A 17,420-nucleotide genomic window follows, 5' to 3' on the forward strand; every position below is an offset into this window, starting at 1 on the left:
CTCACGAGGCAGCTTTAAATTTATGAATTAGGAACGATTCCCTGACTTCTCGGTCGTGGTGTGATCTAAATCCTGATACCAAAACTGTACCCTTTAGTTTATCAAATGAGTGACCCTGAATGCCTACATGCTTGAATAATGGCAAAAGAGGAAGGATGGTGCTATGAGCTTTGTGGTTATTAAAACGCAACCGAAATGATGTCGCAGTTTGCCCAATATACTGAAGCCGGCAAACAGAACATTCAAGCAGATAGACCACATTTTCGGTGTCGTATGTGTAATTGCCTTTTATCTTTACCTTGTAATTAGAAACGGTGCTGACGGTTACTTGTGACATGGTCATTTGGGAACAAACTTTACACCGGGGTTTTTAGCAAGGCGAACAGCCGTGCACGCATTCTCGTACACGCATTTTTTGCCTCTTATATAACCACCGCGTACTCTTATCGCATTGTGCTCTGTTTGCATTTCGCCACATGCATTTCGCCTTCACTAATTACTTTTTTTAAGCGCCCCTAACCTGGAAGCACGATATGTAATCACATCTTGTTTACACCATTGCAGTTTCTTGTCACTGCTTCACCACGTGCCTTTTACGGACTAAATATTTCTGTTTTTGTTATTTTCATGCCGTGTTGATATCGCCTGCCTATATATATGACGCTGTTAAGCATTCGCGCTTTTTTCTGACGAAGGCCGGTCCCGCGGCTGAAACGTCTAAGCTACAAACGTCTTGATATATTTTTTGCTTATATTTCCAACCGAGCCTAAGCAATTTTTCTCAATATATATATATAGTGAAGTATACGCTTCGTTAAAGGAAACATATTTATTCAACTCGACGTTTCGATCGGAAGACCGATCTCCTGAAGAAGATCGGTCTTCCGATCGAAACGTCGAGTTGAATAAACATGTTTCCTTTAACGAAGCGTATACTTCACTATATATTCTTATAAGCAGTCTAGTACTTCACGCTTTCGCAACCTATATATATTTATATATATAAGAAGAGGTCACAACTTTGCAATTATCTTCATTTAATACCGACAGCTTCGAACGGAGGACCGTCCTTCCTCAGGGTATACGTGTGTATACCCTCCGTTCGAAACTGTCGGTATTAAATGAAGATAATTGCAAAGTTGTGGCCCCTTTTTCTACATGTCTTCCTGGCCCATTGAACGACAAGACCTGCTGCAACTATATATATATATATATATATATATATATATAGAGAGAGAGAGAGAGAGAGAGAGAATTTTACCATCTAATCATCTTAAATAAAACAGCTGATTAGTTAATTTTTAATAGTCTAAACGTACATAATGTCCTCTGCCTTGCTGTACAATCCACCAGCACAGACTGCACCGACATATCACTCACAGTTTTTAAAATGAAAATCTTAAACATTTATAAAAGCTACCTGGTATATGTTATGGTATGTTACGCCATGTTATCCTCTATTCGCTTACACTCACAATGTGACCAAGGGAGGGTAAAGCGTCAAGGTGCTTGTCAACATTTCGGCAAGAGGTCCTGCCTTCGCCTGGGCAAAGTGATGAACGTTTAGCCCAGACGAAGGCAGGACCTCTTGTCGAAACGTTGGCAAGCGCCCTGAAGCAAATTTATCCTCCCTTGTTCGTTCTATAGTGTAAAGAAACCATCTGCCTACCCTTTCTCTACCATGGACTCCTATTCGATTGCGTTATGTTGTGCTGCTCTACTCTGTGTATTTCAGATTTCACCGAGTGGTCGCTTTCGCTGCTCTGACGTGAAGGTTATGTCCCCTTGAAAACATAACGTGCTCATTGAAACGTCGTAAAGACAACACTGGAACGATAAAATCCATTCATGTTGTTCTCGGACCCAAAGCGTTTATGCTCTTGGAAATCGTGAAGATAGATTGCAGAGTAACGATGCCTTTCCACAAGTCCTTGTAGCCTTCAGGTTGCATTCCGTGCGTTGAGATCGAGGACTTGCTGCTTCTACGGCGAACCCTGGTAGGCCTTCTCGTACGGCGGAAAATCAAAGCCTGCCTTGGGGGGCGGGGAGTAGTAGACAAGTCTCTCTTCCTCCTGCTATAAGAAGAAAAAAACCAACAGCGCGCTCGGTACCTATGTTATCGATAACGTGTATAAATTTAAAAAATTCGGCAGAAGCGCTTAAGACTACTTAGGTGCGGGAATGCGAATGCGTTACTGTCTCTGGGTGCATTGACACGCAACCACACACACAAACGCGCGCATGACACAACCCAGAACGCTGTACGATGAACCACTGCATCACAATTTTGATACGAAAATTGGTTTTTGAGGAAAGGAAATGGCGCAGTAACTGTCTCACATCTCGGTAGTCACCTGAGCAGCGCCTTATTAAAGGAAGATTGGCTGGTTTATTGAGATTTATGTGCAATCCGTCCTCGCTTCGGCGAGCGCGGCTTCGGCCGCTTATCTGTTTTTTGAGCAGCGTCCGCACTGTGCGGAGAAGTCTTCGGACATTTACCACATGGTGTGGGCCTGCCCCTCCAACCCTGCTATCCCCCCTCACCCCAACCCAACCCGGGAGGACTGGGAGGCGACCCTGCTCGGCTGCTCTGACCTGCAGGCCCAACGGGCCTTGGTCGCGCGAGCCCGGGCGGCGGCCGACGCCACTGGGGTCCCGAACTAGGGACCTCCACCTAGTACTTGTAAGGGCTGGCCCCCTCTGGGTCATCTCATGCAATACCTCCAGTAGTGCATGTGTAAATAAATGTTTTCCACACCGCTCCGGCGGACGCAGTTGTTGCTGCGACGCGCGTCTTTTCTTTCCTTTTATGCGAAGCATACTAAAATAGCCCAACCCAGCTCCTCGAGCGCGGCGGTGTCGTTACCATTGACCTTTCGTGACCTCCATGTCATACCACGTGATGCGTGACGTCACAGCAGATGAAAAACGGGGCCCAACTCGCGCCGTCGCGCGAGGCGTCGTGACCAAGGATGACCACGTGGTGCGTGACGTCACAGCAGATGAGAAACGGGGGCCCAGCTCGCGCCATCGCGCGAGGCGTCGCGACCAAGGAGGACCACGTGATGCGTGACGTAACGACATAGGAGAAACAAGGCCCCAGCTCGCGCCCTCGCGCGAGGCGTCGCGACCAATGTGTTTCCTGCTTCTGCCGCTAGGTGCGCTGTAGTGAACACGTGATGCTGGAGCGGCGGATTTTTTTACCCTCACACGCAGGCTGCGGGCGCGCTCCTACTCTCGACACCAGTCGCCATCTGTCGGCGCGCGCGGCCCGAGGGACTGCGGGTCGTGCCGGCGCCGCGCGTAGAACGCATGTTTCCGTGTTCGCTTCTGCCGTTGTTGTGCTTCATCAGCCAACGTATGAGGGTGTGTGCTGTGCGTCACTACTCACATTTTCCCTCTTCCAGACAGTACTGCGGTTATCTTGCGCGCAGTTACTCGTTAACGTGACATCCGAGGGTAGTCGACCAGGTAGTGTACGGACTGGAAACCGGCACTTCTAAGCAGATTTCTGCGCTGTCGTGTCGTATGTTGTCGCCTTTTACGTGCGATATCATCTATGATAATTTTATGCATCAGAATGTAGATCTACTGATTTGACTCAGTGGAGTATAGTAACTGGATAGGCGAGCTGCAGACTGAAGGTTGTCCCGACGGAGCGCGTGTTTTCGATCACCAGTACGTGTTCGGCATCCTTGCGCTGAGCTTGCTCTTGTTCCCATTAAACACATTTCATGAAACGATTGTAAGCACGACCGCTACCGATTTCAGCTGCTTTTTCCGCACGCATGTCAGAGGGATCTGGGGGGTAAAGGTTTATCTATAGTATCTTTCTGCTGTTGGTATCTACACTAGTTTGGTTTGGTTTATTAAGGTTTTACGTCCCAAAGCGACTCAGGCTATGAGGGACGCCGTAGTGAAGGGCTCCGGAAATTTCGACCACCTGGGGTTCTTTAACGTGCACTGACATCGCACAGTACACGGGCCTCTAGAATTTCGCCTCCATCGAAATTCGGCCGCCGCGGCCGTGATCGAGCCCGCGTCTATTCGGGCCAGAGCCGAGAGCCGTAACCACTGAGCCACCGCAGCGGTGCGGTATCTACCTTATTCATAGGAAAATACTATGCGCGATTTCATTACATTTTCTACACTTAGCCAAACGGCTACGCAACGCTCTCACACGCGGCAAGAGCTCCTGAACAAAATAACGCGACTTCGAACCTCAGAATTAGTGAAAGCTGGATTAGCTGCTCATATCTATTCAACCTTTGATAAATTAAGCGAAAGTACGTTTTTATGCACCAGGTTGCATAAACCATGACAAAATTTATTTTCTGTTGGCACTGCGACTCAGTTGAGCTCACAGGGGTAATTTGTTGATAACTGGCGCGGCGACAAGAAGGCTCTGTTTGTGGAGGGGTGCTTTATGGCCGGCTGGAAGGAATAAGAGTGCATGGGAATTGGAACTGCATGCTAGTCGCACATCTAATGCTTGATATTGAACAAAAATTTTCTTTGCGGTGAAGCACCAAGACGGAATTCGATATAAGCACGAGCGCGTTCTAAGCGCCGGCACAATTAATCTGAATGTCAAACTAAATGTCATTAAAATACGTCAATGTTATCGCTTTGATAACGTAAATACTTCCTGCAACACAGCCGCGCAGCGGAAGTATGCTCGACAATGTTTTTTTAGCGCCCGAAGCGCGGCTATATGCAGGCGCGGCCGCGGAACTGCCGCAGCCCCGCAGTCCCCGAAGAAACGCCCGCACCGCGGCGCGCCAGTCGGCGCAAAATGGCCGCGCCCGGGAGAGGCTCAAAATTCTGGTCTATACAAAGGGGTGCGCTTGCCTCTGCTAGGCGTACACGGGATAGAGATGCCTCTTGGAGACAGGGCTGCTCGTTGGAATGAGAAGCAAAAGTTGCGGCGTGCTACAGAGACTGATGAAGAGCGTGAAGAACGTCTAGCCAAGCGGCGTGCTCGATATGCAACTCGGCGACAATATGCTTCGCATCTGACTAGGCTTAACCTAAGCTAAGCCTCAGCCATTTTTTTCTCTTTCCTCTGATCTCTTAACTCTCCTCTATCTGCACGTGGCAGTGGTGGTGGCTTGGCTCGAGCCAGTCGGCAGGCCCGTGCAATTTCCTTTTCATCGTTCTCTCAGTCACAACAACAACAACATTGAGGTTTAACGTCCCAAAGCGTCTCAGGCTATGAGAGACGCCGTAGTGTAGGGCTCCGGAAATTTCGACCACCTGGCGTTCTTTAATGTGCACTAAATGTAGAGAGTCTGGGAAGGCATACAATTGAAGGTGCATATGTCGTCGGTTCGATTAACAAGAAATGAAATTCACTAGAATTTCTTTGGAGGAGAAATTCTAGAGGCCCGTGTACTCTGCGATGTCAGTGCACGTTAAAGAACCCCAGGTGGTCCAAAATTTCCGGAGCCCTCCACTACGGCGTCTCTCATAGCCTAAGTCGCTTTGGGACGTTAAACCCCATAAACCAAACCAAACCAAATTCACTTGCACTTCTCTCTGTGTGTCGTTTTTTTTTTCTGTGTTCCGCTGTAAGGCTTTAGTCTTTTAGTTTGCCAGCAGCCTGGAGCCGTGTCACTTGAACCGCCGTTATGTAATACCCAATGACCGTCCAAGTATGTATGAAATAATGACATGCATGGGTGTGAACTTTTTGTCCAGCCTTTTACGCAGGGACGAAGCAACACGAAATTCAGCTACTGACTGTTACGTTGTCGCGCCAGGGCACTGCACTCATGCAAGAGGAACCACGTGAGCTATGACGTCCATCTTAAAGCAGCGCGAAACACAGGACGTAGTGGAAGAACAAGAGACGACAAAAGCGCTGTCTAAAAACTGAATTTTTATTTCTATAAGGGTGACATATATACGCACCAAACACAACGACAAAGACACAAACACATTATAAAATTGCGATAACCCCTAAAAACATTACGCGCATGCAGCGGGAGGCTAACCGCCCCATCTTAACAAAGCCCTCCAGCAATCTTAACACACGACATGCACCTGCTATCACCCTGTCACCACGCATTCCCCGAGAGCGCGAATCTCTTCTTCCACAAGATTGATAGAATGCGAGCCGACACATGTTTCTGACTCCTACCTTATCAGAAACGCCTCAACTAACTCCCTGCAGGTCCTATCTGGGTGACTGAACAAGATATTTGTCCTGTCCAAATGAGGGAAGCAATCTTTAGACTTCCGGCAGTGCACAACAAGGTTCGACGAACTGCCCCTTTCACTGATCTGCGGTGTTCAAAAAGCCGCTCGTTTATACAGCGGCCTGTCTGGCCGATGTACGTCTTGCCGCAGGAAAGCGGTATAGAATAAACCACTCCGGTGTCACAATCGACGAGCGCTTTTCTTCTGTGAAACTGTGCATCTATTCCTCGCTTGGTCATCCCGGCACTCAAGCTTCGTCCTTACTGCACTGAAGACTCTGCTCAGCTTATTCTTAGCTGTAAAAACTATTTTCGCCCCGTATCTCGACCCTACCTTCTTCAACCGGTGTAACGTTCTATGTAGTACGTACGCAAACCCCACTGTTCTTGTAAGCGCGCCTTCTTTTTCTCTTCCTTTTGCGAGACTATCGCCCATAGCCAGTATCCTCTCCGATCCAGAGCCAAGTCCGGAAAACCAACGTCCCCAAGCCTCTGAACGTGCCCCTGGAAGCTAGTCTCAAACCCATGGGAGCACGATTTCAGCAATGAAGCCTTGAGACATGAAGTCACTGTTCCCGCCTTGACGAACTTAGAGTGCTCTGAAATGTTTCGTCGATAGGGGTGTGCGAATATTCGAAATTTTCGAATGTGATTCGAATATTATATTTTTAGTATTCGCATTCGATTCGAAATCCAGGTATTCGCGTTGTTTCGAATACTCGACACGACACGAATATTCGTATCTAGCCGAATATTCTATTGCGAGCAACGGCGTTCATTTCGGTTCGCAAGTCCTATCGACAGAGACATAACTTGGCGGCGCCCAGAGCAATGCGTAACGTTGGGCCATGCAGTAGCTGACTGCGCTGGTGAGCTTCTTTGTGACTATACCTGCGAAGCTGGTATAGTCAGAGCTGTGCACGAAATACCTCGCAATACGTGCCAGTTCAGTGCCAATTGAGAGGGCAATTTCTTTGGCTGGAGAAGTTGTTTCAGCTAAAAGGGAACTACTTCTGCCTGACCATGTGGAGCAGCCGGTTTTCCTTCACGACATCCTTTTTATGTTCATCCCGGCAACGCGCTTTTGTGCTTATGGCAAGCTAGCCTTGATCAATGCTGTGTACTAGCCATCTTATCTGATATTTCTACTCTTCTAAGAACAATGTTCGAGACTTTGATACTTTTTGTGCAGCCGCACACACCTTTTGTGCTCATTTCATCACTGATAGTTGAACTGTGATGTTCTTTGGGGCTGAAATAAATGTTTTGTAGTGGTTAAATGCGTCTGTCCTTGATTATTCGATATTCGATTCGATATTCGGAACCAAGTATTCGTATTCGATTCGTATTCGAAAAATTTGATATTCGCACACCCCTATTCGTCGAACCTTACGGTGCACTGCCGGAAGCGTAAAGATTGTTTCCCTCATTTGGGAAGGACAAATATCTTGTTCAGTCACCCAGATCGGACCTGCAGGGAGTTAGTGGAGGCGTTTCTTATAAGACAGGTGTCAGAAAAATGTGTCGCCTCGCCTTCTATCAATTTTGTGGCAATGAGATTCGCGCTCTCGGGGAATTAAAACTCTAATCGGGGCGAGTTGGTTCATAGCTTGAATGGGGTACGTACTTGCGCGAAAGACGGGGCGAAAAGAAGGAAACACAAACGACATGTACATGTTTTCGTCCCGACATGTTTTCGTCCCGTCTTTCGCGCAAGTACGTCGTACCGCATTCAATCTCGGGGAATGTGTGGCGACAGGATGATAGCAGGTGCATGTCGTGTTTTAAGATTGCTGGATGGCTTTGTGAAGATGAGGCGGTTATCCTCCCGCTGCATGCGCGTAACGTTTTTAAGGGCTGCCTCGATTTTATGGTGCGTTTTTTTTTTTTTTGTCGTTGTGTTTGGTGCTTATATAAGTCAGCCCTCTAGAAATAGAAATTCAGTTTTTAGATAGCGGTTGTGTCGTCTCTTGTTTCTTCCACTACACCCTGTGTTTCACGCTGCTTTAAGATGAATCCGTTCCAACTTGCACAGTTTTCTGTTCTCGTTAGCTATGACGTATTTGCAGTGGGAGGAATAGGATCGAGGGATGCTCCGGTGACGCCAAGGGTGCGCACCTTCCTCCTTCTTCTGCACTGCCACAGGCTTGCTAGGCAGCACATGAGGAAGATGAAGACGGCCAGACCGACGCCCACTGCGATCCCTATGGTGGCAGCCCTGGTCAGCTTGCCGAAAAAGGAGAACGGGTTCAACGCCGACGCAGTACCTGCAGCGTACAAGAGTACAAAGCGGTCATCATCATCATCATCAGCCTGACTACGCCCATTGCAGGGCAAAGGCCTCTCCCGTGTCTCTCCAATTAACCCTGCCCTTCGCCAGTTGCAGCCACCGTATTCCCGCAAATTTTTAATCTCATCCGCCCACCTAACTTTCTGCCAACCCCTGCTACGCTTGCCTTCTCTTGTAATCCGCTCCGTTACCCTTAAGGGCCAGCGGTTATCTTGCCTTCGCATTACATGCCCTGCCCAAGCCCACATCTTCCTCTTGATTTCGACAAGGATGTCATTAAGCCGCGTTTGTTCTCTCACCCACTCCGCCCGCTTCCGATCTCTTAACGCTACACCTATCATTTTTCTTTCCATAGCTCGCTGCGTTGTCCTAAACTTAAGCTGAACCCCCTTTGTTAGCCTCCATGTTTCTTCCCCATAGGTGAGTACCGGTAAGATACAGCTGTCGCATACTTTTCTCTTGATGGATATTGGTGAGTGCAAGTTAATCGGAGCTCGGGAGCGATAGTGCTCTCTGAAACTTCTCATAAGGCCCACGTCTCAAGATTCGGCACTTTGGTTGGGCCCAAATATGGGGGGTCAGCGACTGTCACGGCACCTGCGTCGTTGATTTAAACTTCCTGAGCTTATTCAAGTAATGGGCATGATGGAAAAAGTAAAGTTAAGCGCAGCCGCCAATAGCTGGTTGCCAAGCTCATAGGCGGCGCCACTAACCATCAACCTTTATAAACTGTCCACACGTCATAGCCACGGAAACGTGGGTATCTCCGTCATGGAATAAATTCACAAGTGAACTGCGTGCGTCGGCACAGTGGCCGTAGATCCCAGAGGCCAGGTTAAACTGCCCTTCGCTTCAACACGGTATCACGGAGTCATTTTCGATGTAGCTGTCGCAAGTTTGGATCGAGTGTTGCGAACATTCTTGAATACAATTTTCTCCGCAGTAATTGAGGATTTTGTTGCTGTACGGAGATCAACGAACCCAAAAAGAGCCACATAATCCGCTTGAATTAATTAATTAATTAATGTTTATTAATTAATGTCCTCAGTGACCCTTTAAGCAACTGTGCGGGAGCGCAGCCTTCTCCGAAAAAAATACCGGGCTTTTTCACCTTTAGTGTTCGCAAAAGTGACAGCGATTTCGCTGTGATCTTTACGCACTGCAGACCAGCAACGTTGCTGCAGACTAGTCCGCCATTTGTGACGGCCCTGTGAAGTCACAGCATTATGTGTCTGCGGGCAAAGCTTTTTGATCATATCATTTTCAAAACTCTTTAGTGATCTAAAGTATCTAAACACTAAACTCTTGACCGGTCCAAAACTCGGAGGTTAGCTCAGTGCCGCGCCATCTGCGACATTCAGAGGCGACTGCCCAGGGTTGCTCGAAGCATAAATGTGGTTACGTAGAACCACTCGCACTTGACTGCTCCCCTCATAGATGACGTCACTATATATCTGCTAAACTCTAGAGTTACTGTATAAGTACCCAGTTGCGCGTAGGTCTGCCAAGCTGCCGCAGAAGCATCCAAATTATGAAGGCAGTGCGCAATAAACCTCATGGCAAAGCTACATATTATCTATAAACAGTTCCATCACATCAAAAAAATGTGGGAGCAAGTTCTTAAACTGGATGGCAGCTTCTCCCCTTTCACAATTCACTTTCTTACAGCCCCTTGTGCACAAACAAGTAAAGAGGAACAAGCAGACATCTTAGGTGAACACTTCTCAAACGTTTCCAGCTCTTCACAGTACACAGAACAATTTTTACAATGCAACAACACATCTGAGAAATAAAGACTCCCTAAAAGCGCCTGCACAATAGAAGCATACAATAGTTTAATCACAATTCATGAAATAAACAGAGCTTTATCTGCCGGCAAACAGACTGCGCCCGGCCATGATCAAGTTCATTATGAAATGCTGGCACATCTTTCTCAGCCGTCTGTAGAAGCACTTTTCAGAGTTTTTTAACAAAATATGGATGTCAGGAAAAACACCCTAGGCATGGAAAAAGGCCATTGTTGTACCATTCTTTAAACCTGGAAAACCACTAATCTCCCCTAGCAGTCACAGGCCCATAGCCCATAGCAGTTACAGGCCCATAGCCATAAAAAATGGCTGAGGCTTAGCTTAGGTTAAGCCTAGTCAGATGCGAAGCATATTGTCGCCGAGTTGCATATCGAGCACCCCGCTTGGCTAGACGTTCTTCACGCTTTTCATCAGTCTCTGTAGCACGCCGCAACTTTTGCTTCTCATTCCAACTAGCAGCCCTGTCTCCAGGAGGCATCTCTATCCCGTGTACGCCTAGCAGTTGTTGTTGTTGTTGTGACTGAGAGGAGGATGAAAAGGAAATTGCACGGGCCTGCTACTGGCTCGAGCCAAGCCACCACCGCTGCCACGTGCAGATAGAGGAGAGTTAGAAGAGCAGAGGAAAGCAAAAAAAAAGGAAATAAAAGACGCGCGTCGCAGCAACAACTGCGTCCGCCTACGTCCGCCGGCAGGCAGGCGCACCCCCTTGTATACCGCCGCTCCAGCATCACGTGTTCACTACCGCGCACCTAGCGGCAGAAGCAGGAAACACATTGGTCGCGACGCCTCGCGCGACGGCGCGAGCTGGGGCCCCGTTTCTCCTATGTCGTTACGTCACGCATCACGTGGTCCTCCTTGGTCGCGACGCCTCGTACGACGGCGCGAGCTGGGCCCCCGTTTCTCATCTGCTGTGACGTCACGCACCACGTGGTCATCCTTGGTCACGACGCCTCGCGCGACGGCGCGAGTTGGGCCCCCGTTTTTCATCTGCTGTGACGTCACGCATCACGTGGTATGACATGGAGGTCACGAAAGGTCAATGGTAACGACACCGCCACGCTCGAGGAGCTGGGTTGGGCTATTTTAGTATGCTTCGCATAAAAAGTCTCTATGTCGAAACCACTGAACCCTCCCTTACATACAGAAGAACTATGCTCACATGCGCATATGTCCTGAAAATTCTTTCCCTGCCAAAGCGTATAAGACAGCGCTCCGACTACCATGCAACACGTCTACAGAAAAACTCATGGCCCTGGGATTACATAACACCTTTGAGGAGCTACGAGAGGGGCAGCTTGAGTCGCAAAACCTCAGGCTGTTGCAAACAACGGCTGGAAGAGCGCTCCTGCAGAGGCTCGGATACCGCGAGCAGATGCGAGAAATGTCGAGGACGGCAACGATCCCCGACGAGCTTCGCAAGACCCTCAAGGTAGCTCCAATACCAAAAAACATGGATCCCAACCTCCATCGAGGCAGAAGAGAAGCGAGGGCCGAATTCATTGAGAAAACATACGCTCCTCAAGCCACGACCGTGTATACAGAAGCGTCTTGGAGAGGACGAGATACCAAAATCGCTGTAGCGGCGGTGGTCGATTCGTCTTTACGCGAAATGACCAGCGCGTCTCTCCGAGGCTGCACAGCTGCAGAGTCCGAGGAAGTAGCCGTTGCTCTAGCGGTGGCGGAGGGCTATAGAACCGGGCGGTCACTGACAATAATCACGGACTCTCAAACAGCCTGCCGAAATTACATGAATGGCAGGATAGGTCGTCACGCGCTCCGTATACTCCTCGCAGCGAGGGACAGAATTAAAAACCAGGAAGAACAAAACGACAAGATCCCACACAAAATTGTGTGGGTACCGGGGCACACGGGTGTGGCAGGGAACCAAGAGGCCGACAGGATAGCTCGAGGATACATTACTTTCCGAGCATCCGACGAGACCGCGGAACTCGCGCCAGCACCCAGGGAATACTCGGCAATACTACAAAACTATAGAGGCAGAAGAATGCGATATCCCCCACCACACAAACCTCTCAGCAGAGAGGAAGCTGTCACTTGGAGACAATTACAAACAGGCTCTTTCCCAAACCTACATATACTAAACAAAATGCACCCTACGATATACACGGACAAATGTCCCTGGTGCGACGAAAAACCTACTCTATACCACATCACATGGGCCTGCCAAAACATAGACGTGGTCCCCAAAATACAAAACCCGAGTGCGGAGCAGTGGGAGACTCTGCTGTCCAGCGACCGCTGTGAAGACCAACAAGGTTTGGTACAGCGAGCTCAACGGGCGGCAGTTGCCAGCGGAGCCCTGGACTGAGGGCAACCGACCACTGATTAGAGGCGGACGACTTCGACAGAGAAGGCTCCGGGGGGTAGAACCAAGACGTCTCTGAAGATGCCCCCAAACCGCCGGAAAAACCATTAGTGTAAATAAAGTTTTCCCTTCCCTTCCTTCCTTCCCTGCCGAAACACCACTGTTATCCCATAGTTAGAAAGTGCACCTCCAGAACACTGTTCAACAACAAACCCCAGTCAATCAGACCTCTGCTTCTCCGCTTCGAAGATAATTGCCGAAACTTAGAAATATATTCCCTTCCTGATGTCGCCTCAAAACACGACCCACTGCCCCCATGGTACAGCCTTCCCACTGTACGTGACTTTACATCAACACAATTTTGAAAAGAACAAACACCACACTAACACATGTTGCAGGAATACTTGTCACTGCAAGAAAAATATGCTTACCACCCAGAATTCTACCAGAATTCTACCACCCAGAATTCTAGAAGCCCGTGTACTGTGCCATGCCAGAGCACGTTAAAGAACCCCAAGTGGTCGAAAATTTCCGGAGCCCTACACTACGGCGTCTGTCATGGCCTTAGTCGCTTTCGGACGTTAAACCCCATAAACCAAACCTTAGGTGATAAAGCAATTGTTGAGATAAGTTTTGTTTTTAGTTTTTGAAGACAAGCTGGTTTTCTTGATAAACTATAAATTTTAACCGATTGTTTTTGTAACTTGTTTTTGTAACACCTCAGCCACCTTCTCATTCCTGAGAAGACGGCTGAGGTCCCTATTTCATCGGTTGGGAGCCTCGAGATCCTTGCCCAGCCAAGGATGGCTGCTGAGGTTGCCGACCCACTACGGCGTCTCTCATAGCCTCAGTCGCTTTGGGACGTTAAACGCCAATAAACCAAACCAAACCATATATCACTTCTAATGTTTCGCCTTATATTTTTAGTAGGTTGCGCGAAACAACTTTTAGGCCCATTACACCACCGTTGATTTGCACTTTTGTACAACATCCTATACAAAAACATTTTCTATACCCTTTGCGCATGACAGTCTTAGCCGCTTATGCGCCATTAAACCCAACACAATACAAAAAAAAAAACAAATTATGAGGGAAAGCCGCAACTCCTGCAAGCAGGAGGCGGACTTGGAGCAGTGGTTAGAGCGTGTGCAGGCTAAATGCGTTTATTTATGGCTGCCGAACTTGCTTTATATTAGGCAAAGTACTGCTGCAGTGAATGCCACAGCATGCTAGTAATGCTTCCGCCTCACCGAAGCCTACTTCAATGAGTTTCCAAGGTAGATATACTGCAGTAGCGAAGGCTCCATAGACGCCCATTGGTCCAAAAAATGGCGGGTCATGGGCCCCCGAGCGCCCCTGGATTCTGAGGGGGGCACACTTCCGAGTGCGTGACGTTGAACGACGTCACGCCTACGTGTGCTTTTGGCGCGAATTATAAACTAGTCTTTTTGTAGAATCCGCATATTCGAGCCCGCGTCTCTTTCAGGTTGTTGCCTTTCAACGCGCGCCAACCTTTGCCAGTCAAATGTGCTCGAGTTCCTGCTAGTCATGTCCTTATTTATGAGAAATTGGAAGCACAATGAAAGTGGCTGCCAAAGAAGGCAGCAAGCCTTCCAGACACAGGCTAAGCATGCATAATTCGCAGCGCAAATACTGGTGCAAGTACCCTTACAATTATTTGGTCTCTGATTATAGCAAGGTATGATCCACAAAGCACGGGCTCATGTGCACAGTTCACAACATAATGCAAGGCAAGCATCGTTTTCATATTCATGGTTTATTACATCAATCAAATATATAAAGTGATAAAGCCAACCAACAAAAACGCATGTCACAAGCAGCACAAACAGTAGCACTGTTTAAGCTGGCTAATCATGTCAATGGTTGCAGTGAAGACAGGAAAAATCCCTGAAATGCTACAAATGTTGCCAGTTGGAAAATTTATATGTACAGAAAAGATTGTATGACAGCTTAAACTGAGGCAAAAATGACATCAAATAGGCGCACCAAGATACACATGGGGCATAGAGCACTGACACTACTCTTCACATTTCATTTCTTGAACTGAAAGAATACAGCAGCTATGTTTACACCTGGGGCATAGAGCACTGGAGAATATAGCAGCTATGTTTATACCTGCATGACAATATTAAAAACAAGTGTTAGCATCAACAAACCTGCTCAACGCTAGAACATTACACGATACATGGGCCCTGCGGACAACCTCGCGACCTGTTTGTTGTCGCCAACAGGAGTAATTTGAATCAATTCTAATAAAACTAAAGCATACATGAAATACAGTCTACAGTGAAATTCAAGGACATTCAATACCGCCAGTCCTTCCTAGAGTAGGCACAGCATCGATCGTGACGCAGCCATCCTGGCCGCAGATACGCAGATGGTTCGAAGTGCTTGGAACAAACCCTCAAGTCTCGCAGCTGGCACGGCGTCTTCTCCAGGCTGAGGTTGCGGCAGAACTGCACCCACATTTTGCACCTGGACATGATGCAGCGGGCACGTTATACAACTGCACCGAAATGAATACCATATAATCCAAGTGTCAATATGCCATGATTCCTTTCACCTAAATGCAGTACATTATATCTTAACTATGGCACTAAATGGTCGCGCCAAGCCTCCGCGCCTCAGAGTGCGGTTACGCTCGCTCTGATATACCACGCAGCTAGCTGCTTTGCTATGCTGAATGAGTGACGAGAGCGAAGCAGCGAAATGAGTTTAAAAGTATATGGATGGTCATGTATATGTAGAACGGCGATAAGTACTGCTGACCGAATTCAGTTAAGGCACCATCAAGCCGGCGTACATACACGTGGTTGAGTTCCGATACTACTGTCAGTTGCGAGGGGATGCTCAAATTGGCTTCACGGTGGCGGAAAACCCATTAATGCCATGCTCAGAGCTGTTAGGCAGCACAGGTGGTTTTAAAATGCCTTGCAGTCAGCAAAAGGCACGTGGTTGCTCCTGCGAGCCCGGTATCAAGTTCACGTTGGTGACAGTCGGCTGCACGAAACCAACTATAAATAAGACAAATGGTGGTCCTCTTTCGCACACCTCAGGACTGCAAGTGCGTGCCCTGCGGTTTACTTAAATATCCCCGATAACATGAAGCCAAATACGCATGAAACGGTTACAGCTACGAAACAGGCGCGAAAAGCCCGTTTAGAGCATGTCTAGAGCACACGACAATGGCAATAGCTCACCTGTGAAAGTCCAGCGGGAAGCGGTGTAGTAAGACACCGACGGTACAGTCCACACTGTCGCAGTGTGCCACAGAGCAAAGTTTCTTCACATGCCGCAAGCTCATCTAGAAATGAAGAGCTAATCGCTTGAAGCGAAGAGCGCGAAGCGTGATACAACGACGGGAAAAGGTTCCGCACTGGCCGTACACCGAAGGGAACGATAGAACTAATCAAACTGCTGCAGCGGTGCAGCGGGGTGCAAATCGTACCAAACGGTGACAAAGAAGCGACGAGCAAGGACGAAAAAACTTCTCAAAGCGGCCATTTCGAGTCAGGCGAGCTGAATTCATACGCTTTCCCAGACGCGCCGTTGCAGACAGCTGGCGCTAAGGAATCGCTTCGTAAGCTCCCGCCACTGGCCGCAAACCGAAACAAGTCCTACCATAGCCTCCTTTAAAGGAGGCTATGGTCCTACAAAGTCGCGCTCCAAATGTGTAGCTTGTGTAGCGAATGTGTAGCGTCATCTGTTATAAACGCCACAAAACACAAACGTTTTTTTCGTGGCCGCCGCGATCTGCTCCGGTAGCGGTCTTCGATCGCGGAGGCCACGGTTTTCTTCATGACCTTCGCAAACAAGCGCGCCGTTGAGCAACAGATGGGTGGCGCCATCTGTTGTAAACGCCACGAATCACAAACGTGTCCTTCGTGGCCTCCGCGAACAAGCGCGGCGTTGAACAACGACGTGCTTGATCGCGGAGGCCACGGTTTTCTTTTTAACAGTTAGCGAACAGTTGTGATAAAATTGCCTGTTATTGATAAAAAAAAAACGCATAAGGTGAACATGTGTTCTGGGACAAAAATAAATGTCTCAAAGCACGACAAGAGTAAGTGTATGAACGGTGGTAAACGATGCAAAGGAGTTGGCTTCCCAGCAATTGATGCATGCTTTTTAACCATGTGAACGTTTGGCCAATAGGTGCGTGAGCGGCTAGGGAAAAGTAAACGAGCAACTTTAGGTACTTATACAGTAACTCTAACTCCAGAGAGTTACCAGAAGTTATGCTCACATTTTGATGCGTCGTTTCACTGCTGCAACCATTAAAACCTTCGCTTGCGGAGCGCCAATCGGCAGATGCATACTCTTGCTTCCATCTCCCACCGTTCCGTCAACCAACACGCTTAGAGCAGTTAAGAGAAAGAGAAAAAAAATGCCGACGGTTACGTTACTTCCTAATGTGAAATTTGAGCGCAGCTCATCAGCTGTTTCAGCTTTTGGATAGATTGAGGCAAAGAATTCGAGCAAGACATGTTTGTACAATTACAGACAACTTGTTATTTTTAACACATTTTCCTTCAAGAAACACTCCACTAACAGTTCTTGTCATGAAGGAAGCTTTGTGGTCGGAGCAATAGACATATATGTTCGACTTGCTGCACCAAGGCCTTGTACTCAAATATTAAGTCTATGCAAGTATTTCGCGAGGTTGTCATAGCCGTGGGGGGCGTTACAAGCGAGAGGAACGGGATGTTCTCCCGCATAAGTGGTAAAAAATTTGTCTTTATATGTACATTCAAGTCCTCACCCACCCTGCCACC

The 17,420-nt window shown here is 48.1% G+C and overlaps 1 protein-coding gene and 1 pseudogene across 2 annotated transcripts in view; both read right to left on the bottom strand.

The window, feature by feature from the left end:
* Positions 1 to 1,849: 1,849 nt before the first annotated feature.
* LOC149365674 (uncharacterized) overlaps positions 1,850 to 17,420 on the bottom strand; it is a 40,912-nt gene continuing 25,341 nt past the window's right edge. For both annotated transcript variants that reach the window (XM_089545191.1, XM_089545184.1), the window contains 2 exons: positions 8,319 to 8,467; positions 1,850 to 2,075 (listed from right to left, as the gene is read on the bottom strand). In XM_089545191.1, the coding sequence (XP_089401317.1) occupies positions 1,983 to 2,075; positions 8,319 to 8,467 (242 nt within the window). In that variant the 3' untranslated portion in view covers positions 1,850 to 1,982. The remainder of the gene's footprint in view (positions 2,076 to 8,318; positions 8,468 to 17,420) is intronic.
* Positions 14,939 to 16,976, bottom strand: LOC149365675 (uncharacterized; annotated as a pseudogene).

This window comes from Amblyomma mixtum, chromosome 1 (assembly GCF_055824585.1).
Source record: "Amblyomma mixtum isolate Tamu chromosome 1, ASM5582458v1, whole genome shotgun sequence".
Taxonomy (NCBI): Eukaryota; Metazoa; Arthropoda; class Arachnida; order Ixodida; family Ixodidae; genus Amblyomma; species Amblyomma mixtum.